General features: G+C 36.5%; 2 protein-coding genes across 2 annotated transcripts in view; both read left to right on the top strand.

Annotated features, from left to right (window-relative positions):
• The first annotated feature begins 1206 nt into the window (after positions 1–1206).
• Positions 1207–3112, top strand: LOC124271107. The gene is made up of 3 exons (XM_046706175.1): positions 1207–1402; positions 1843–2046; positions 2250–3112. Exons 1-3 carry the CDS (start codon positions 1207–1209, stop codon positions 3110–3112), a joined length of 1263 nt encoding a protein of 420 aa, XP_046562131.1.
• A 3967-nt stretch (positions 3113–7079) lies between these two features.
• Positions 7080–7402, top strand: part of LOC124271110 (cytochrome P450 3A24-like) — a 46368-nt gene continuing 46045 nt past the window's right edge. The window contains exon 1 of the mRNA XM_046706177.1: positions 7080–7372. Coding sequence (XP_046562133.1) covers positions 7215–7372 — 158 coding nt within the window. The 5' untranslated portion in view covers positions 7080–7214. The remainder of the gene's footprint in view (positions 7373–7402) is intronic.

The raw sequence follows: 7402 nt of genomic DNA, 5'->3' as shown, positions 1-7402 counted from the left end.
AGATGGTTTAGCTAAAGGCTGTAGAAGGACAATAGAACTCTACAAGCACTCTGTTCAAATTCTCATGGACAATCCAGACATGGCAAATCATATGGGCATAAAATCAGACAGCATTATGAACACTTTAGACTTTTACCATGTTGCAATGCCAGGTTTGCCCCCCTGCATTGGTCATGACTTGTTTGAAGGGATAGTTCCATATGACATGGCACTAATGATTCGCTATTTTGCAACAGAGAAACACTTTTTTACATATGATCAGTTAAATAGGAAAATTGAAAACTTTCCTTATAAAAGCACTGACGCTTTAGATCGTCCATGCACTGTAAATCATCAAAGTAACAAAGCAGGAGGTCAAGCTATACAGAACTGGGTTTTTATCAGACTTTTTTCCCTTTTGGTTGGATCATGGATTCAACACACTGACAGTGTTTGGCAGTTGTATTTGAAACTGAAGGAAGTCATTGAAATTATATGTTCTCCACGCATATCTTTCAATCAGATCGCATATCTCAAGGTTTGCATTGAGGAATATATCTGCGATCGAAAGTCACTCTTTGCTCATACACCACTGCGTCCAAAACACCACTTCCTCACTGACTACCCTGAAATGATTTTAGCTTTTGGTCCTCTGATACATGTTTGGACAGTTAGATTTGAAAGTAAACACTCCTACTTTAAACAGTGTGTGAGAAAATTTCACAACTACAAACACATCACTAAAACTCTAGCATGTAGGCATCAACTTTTGCAAACCTATCACTGTTCTGTTAGTTTGTTTTCAAGTGAAATTCGCTGTGATGATGGTATCCCTTTTGTTACAGAAAATTACTGCAAAGATTTCCAGGAAGCTGTTAAAGAAAAGTCTTTTACTGGGATGAACACCATTATTTCCAATAAACTTGTGTACAGAGGAATAAAATATGAGACTGGCATGGTATTGGTGCTATCATTTGCAGGAATTGACAGTCATATTAGAAGAGAAGGCTATATCAAAGGGATTCTTGTCAGGGACTCAACTGTTTTCTTTCTATTGCATCTTGGAAAGTCTCTTCCTGTTCCAACACTTGGCCTTTGTGCTCTGATATTTGAAACATTTTCAATTGTATGTGTTAATACATCTGAACTTGCAGATCTACATCCCCTCAGTGAATATACAGCTTTCGGTGAAACTTACATTTCTTTGAAACACAGTCTAGAGAAATAATGGCTGATCCCACTGATGGACTTACTGAAGAAATAATGAACACTTTACCCAATATTGATGACACGTTGCTGCAGTCATTAATGGGAAGATTAATGTCATTGGGTGTAGAAACTGTTGATGATATAGGACTTCTACAGGAGCAAGATCTTGAGGGGTTTTTGAAGCCTATCCAGATAAGGAAAATCCTCACATCTGGTAAGTCGAGCACATTTTCTTGTTGATCTTTTTCATCTGTGTTTAGATATTGTGCCCCAGTATTGTTTTCCACAGGGGTTGACAAATGGAATGCCCATGGCATGACTTGCCTGGTTTTCTTTTCTTATGGCGAGCTGACATACTGAGCCAAAATCTTGTTTATTCTTTACAATAAATTCTCTCAAAAGCATTATGATTTAGTGGATAACTAATGTATATGTCAGTTAAGTGAATGTTTGAGCCCTATATGTATTGTAGATTGTATATTTTTAATATATTATTATATATTATTTCATTACAATAAACCATTTTGTTTACGGTGGCTGACAATAAAGCCAGATGAAGCTAGAACTAGTAGAAGTTTCTTACAATTGCTTCAGTTAAGTTGCATTCATATAATTGTACTAATACATACTGAATTTGTATTGGTTTTTTTTAAGGTGGGCAAGTGAATGTTCAACTTGCAAAAAGGTCCTCATCTCAATTTGAACCTTCAAGTCCTGTTTCTGGAACAGCATCGATGTCTCCTTTAAGCAGTTTAGGGTCACCAAGCCAGATATTCTTTGAGAACAGCACCAACACAGATCCAAACTGGGCTTACAAGGTTGATATTCCATGGACCAAAATGGGCAGAGATATAACAGGTCAGATTCCATCATGTTGCTAATGCTCATTATCAAAGTTGTATTCAACTCATGTTCGAAGACTAGATTGGTCAGCAGTCATTTTATTATGGTGAGTAAGTTGTCAGTGAAATGTGTTTTTATATATTTTTAAATTTTCTTCTGCTTCAAATTAGGAAATTTATATACCCTGTTAACGATATGCTCTTTCTTTCCTCCACCAGATCCATTGCAGAGAGGGAAAAGACTAATGCCTGATGCCAGGAGAAAACTGGTGAGAATCATTGTTGATGAAATCAGAGAGAGGACCTTTCATGCGACAAAAACACAGTTCAGTGTCATTGCAAAGAGAATTGTACAGAGGTTTCCAAAGAGTCTAGAGGATAGGATAGAAGATATTGTTGTAGGTACAGGATATGATTTATTTGCAAAGCAGCTCCTTAACAGAAATGACAATCTGAATAGACCAATGGGAGTGAAGATGGGTGTGAAGACAAGTGACGTAGGAGAATCAAGTGGGAAAAGAAATGATTCTCAGGAAGTCCAAGTTGTGGGAGAAACGTCAAAGAAGAAAGTTGATTCTTATGGATGCATTAACTTTTCACCAAGTTTGAACAGCGATACAGCAGAAAGTTTGGAAGAAATTAGAGAAGACATGTGCAGAAAGTACAACAATCAGAATCCAAAGGATCATGATTGGGAGATGAAAGAAACTCAACTTCGTGATACATACAGCTTACAGAGATACAATATCAATGAAGGAGAAAGCGTCAGGGATCTGTTGTCTAAATGGCCATTTTTATTCACAGAGAGGGGTCTGTTTCTCCATTTCAAGCTACTGGTTGGGCTGGATATCAGAAACACAATCTGCGAAGCTTTTTCTAAGAAAGCTCACAGACTGAACAAGTTTTTTAAAACAGAAGAATCTGGTATTTGTAAAGAAGCTGATGAAATCATCAAAGAGGCTAAAGCTCAAAGTGCAAAGGACAGTGTTATTGCTTGGCTACCTGCTAATATCCTTGCTATCATGAAGTACTTCTCAGAGAAGGAAGAACAACTTTTCTTGACAGTTGATGTAAGAACTTAGAACTTCTTAGTTATTAGTCGTTTTACAATTTTGGGTGTTTGGGGAATAACCTTGTCATGATATTTATTTTAGAGAACAATAATGGGTAACATGTCCAACCTTACCAATGAAAACCAGCCTCCTATCCAAGAACAAAAGCTTAGTGTCTTTTCACAGTGTAGTAGCTGCAGCAAGATGTATTTAATAACATGCTGAAAAGGATAGATGTTTATGAACTTCATGTGTTGCTTTGGTACTGAATATATTGTTATACATGTACCTTTCAGGACACGTCTACCAGAGCTGAAGTTGAAGCTGCAGACACAGATGGCTTGCCACGGATAGTTTGCTCTGGTAAATTTTGTGTGAGATGAGTAATATAGCTTGTACAGCAATAACCCAGTTTGGGGCAAAAGCTCTCTCTTAGCGCTTGATTCAAGAAAAAGCACGTATCTAAGGGATACACAGTCACTCTTGAGTCTTTACCCTGAGTTCTCAGATAAACAAAATTTCTAAACTAATTTTGTACTCTGGTAGAATGTCTGTATCAAAGTTTAGAACATAACGAATAGAAAAGAAACATATATTTGCATGTATCATTCATGTTACAGGCAGGAGTGTTATGGAGGCCAAAAGTTCAGGATTGTGGTTGACAGAGTGGTGGTGATGTCTGACTTGACAAGCTTTATAACATCCCTGAGTGCCCTGTTTGCTCTCTTTTTTACATTCTGAACATTCAGTACCAACATGGAGCATCAGCTACCTTAGAATTCATACAAAGGTGAGTATCACTTGCCAATTATTGCTTTTCGTGATTATTTCACTACAAAATTTCAGTATTGGGTGATTCAAATAGCTTATATGAAAACGTTGCTTGTTATAGATGAAAGTGTACTGCAGGGCTTGATTTAGTGCGTAGTTACTTGCACTGGTGCAACCCAATATTGCAATGTGCAACCTAGTTATTTGTCTAACATTACAAACATAATTATGTCATTATGTAAACTTTGAACAATTCAATAGTATATTTCTTTCATTACTATTGCACTAAAAGCAGTGCAACTGGAATTAGGCTGGTGCAACTAGTTGTTTTTTCTTAGGTTGCACCTGGTGCAAGTACAGGGGTGGAAATAACCCATTGCCCGACGCCCGAGTCCAGTGTTTTTTTCTGTCGGGCAAGCAAAATTGTATGTCACACTGTACCAGTGTCCAGTTGACTTTCCAATGTTAATTATGTTCTTTAAGTAAAAAATCAACAAGAAAACAGCTGGTATAGTGGAAAAATTATCAGGGCAAGTGATTTTTGCTTGTGCCACTGTACCGGAGTACACTAGCAATTTTAAAGTTATTTCCACCCCTGAAGTTGGTTAACACCTCTTAAATCAAGCCCGGTACTGTATTTGACTTTGTGGCTCTACTACTAAAATCTGCCTGAGGAAGCAGACTGTAAAGGAATGAGATTTGTTTTTTCTCATAAAAATTTCTTTGATCTCAAAAGTTAATGTTTTTAGAGATCATTCTGAAATTTGGATTGATGTTCATTTTATATTGTAGTGGCTAAGGGAAATAAGTTATCTATTTTTATCCCGTCACAAAGTTGGGAGGGATCTAAGAATGTCTGTCTCATCTGTCACATTTTGTTTGTAGGATAACGACTGTTCAATATTTCTGGATGAAATTTTGCACACAATTGAAATTGTTTGTTTAGTTAATTTCCAAAATATAATCATAATAGATTCAATAATTCATTCAATACATTTGTCAGAACATAACCTGTGAACCTTTTCCATGTTTGACACATTTCAATGGTTTAAAAAGAAAGTTTTTACTACTAGATTTCTTTTCCTATTCCATCTGAACAAATGGAAAATAATATCCAATGATAATCACTGCTTCTATTATTCATTTGATAGTAGCACCACCCTACTAACTAGTACCGAGATAGCTAAAGGTATTGTGGGCCATTTCTTTATTCAGTGTCATTGATCCTTGGCAAGTCCAAGTCAACTTTTGTGGTCAGGGTTTTCAGCTTGCACTCAATAGAAGTATTAGTATTTTATGCTTATCTTCACTGAATCTGCTTCATGGTTATTGTTTCTATGAAATAACACACACAGACTATTTGGTTTACTTTCAGATGTTTCGTTGGAATCAACCCAGACAGGGGCAGCAAGAGTGACCGAAAAAGGAAATCTAGTTGTGCTGGAAGTGTAAATGCCAAGGTTCTGCGACTTATCAACCAAATGGCGAATTTTGAATGGACTACCTGTTAAATTGTGAACTGTGACTGTTGTTACTGTTATCTCACTTGACTGAAAGGACATGGTGATTCATGTACAATTTATTTGGTGGAAGTTTTCCAAAGTTATTGTGAACCAGTTATTGTAAGTTTGTTTTTAGTGGCACCTCAGGTCAAAGTGAGTTTTTGGCATAGTGTCTTGTCTGTCCACCCATGAACCTCTTGTCTGAAGAGAGCTTTATGTTTATGAGACTATTTAGAACTATGACACATTTGTATCATCAACATTTTCTTAAATGATGGTTTCAGAATTGTCAGGTATAATGGAAAATATCTGGTGAGCAGCACGTTTCATGTAAAAAAAATTCATTGCAAGTGAGACAGCATTATAATTATCTTAGTTTTGACATGGCTCTGATGGTGTGCAAGAATGCATAAAGATGCATTTAGAGTTAAATTGTTCATTGAAACAGTGGACATAATATGTTTCTATAAATGAATCTGTTGCAATTGTGTTGGTATTGAGTTATGCAACTGTTAGTGACATTAGTTTGCATACCATGCAAACAGGCTAGTTGCCTACAATCATACTAAATTACTGCTATTAGAGAAATTAGCTTTCATATATTGCAAACAGGCTGTTTGTTTGCATTTGTATTGAGTACATCATGTTGAGATTTAAATCACTAGACTTTATGGCTCATAACTAAATGATGATGCACTAAGACTTAATTGCTGTTTGCATGATTTAACTTTTCTTTCATGGTGTTAATTACACTATTTAACACACCTTATTGTTCCAGATGTAATAATAAAAATTCGCAAACCTTCCTTCTTTGTCATGTTCTATGTATTTCAATAAATTCGTGTAGTTTTAGTGTTTTCCTTTTCATGTTGAAATACAGAATTAATGTTAATTTACAGAAAGACTGTGAATTGCAAATTACATTTGGAATGTTTATCCACGACAAATGTTTGGCAACCATGCTGCCAGTTATTTCGTCGTAAATTTACAGAATATCTGTTAAATTACGGAATCACTGTAAATTACAATTTACATTTCGAATGTTAATTCACGACAAAAGTTTGGCAACCATGCTGCCAGTTATTTCGTCGTAAATTTACGTGGGAATTTTTTACAGTGTATTCTATGGTATATTTAGTTGCCATACACGGTGACACATTAGTTTATCAGAATATTTCATCAGTTTACAGTACATGTAATACCTATATGTAGAAATTGACTCATGAGTGAACAGTGGCAATTTTGAAAAAGTCGTTATCGCTGCCAGGGTGAGTTCAGGGCAACGGGTAACTAGACGGCAAGCTCCTATCATCGCTGTTTATCTAAACTATAACGCAACAGGATTCGCCAGACATGCTGTTAGGAGTTAAATACACCCGGTGGGGGTTTCGAGAACATTTTTACGTTGTTGTAAATTAGGTTAAATAACATTAAACTCTTTCCTAACACTGAATTATTCGCCATGACAGTATGGTTTTAAGTATAATAAATATTCGCTTGAAAATGAACCAGTCGAGAAGTCTTCACTTCACAATCTCACCATATATGGTCACTCAACGAATCACACAGTATACGAAAGCTGAAATGATTGGGCGATGATGTTATTATTTTGATTCTGCGCACTCCTGTTTCGCTGTTAAATATAACTCTAATCAGGGGTCCAAATATGGACCTGTTGCACAAAGGGATTGTGGTATATAGTATCTGTTAATATAGTAGGAGAGCACATAAAGTCCCGATGCTGCGCGAGGGTTAAATCGATTGCCGTTTTGTACACGAGGTTTCTACCTTTATGGTCGTGCCGTTTTCTACTGTTGCCTTTGTTTACATCACAGGAAAGTTTGAGGAAATTGTGAGCAATGGACAGGTTGTCGTCGACGATGGAGAGGTTGTTGTCGCCAGAGACAGTGGACATCATAAAAGAGAAGACAGGAGAGGGGTATAAGTTAGTTGTCGAACTGCCAACAGGTTACAAGGTCGTCCTTGTCGGAGTCGGGGCTGTTGTTCTGATGTACAAGTAAGTTCATTGACACAAAGACAATCTACT

Source organism: Haliotis rubra, unplaced genomic scaffold (assembly GCF_003918875.1).
Source record: "Haliotis rubra isolate DU_JTF1 unplaced genomic scaffold, ASM391887v1 Scf1572, whole genome shotgun sequence".
In the NCBI taxonomy this organism is placed as follows: Eukaryota; Metazoa; Mollusca; class Gastropoda; order Lepetellida; family Haliotidae; genus Haliotis; species Haliotis rubra.
The sequence above is the reverse complement of the archived record's forward strand: the minus strand, read 5'-3'. Positions and strand labels throughout refer to the sequence as shown.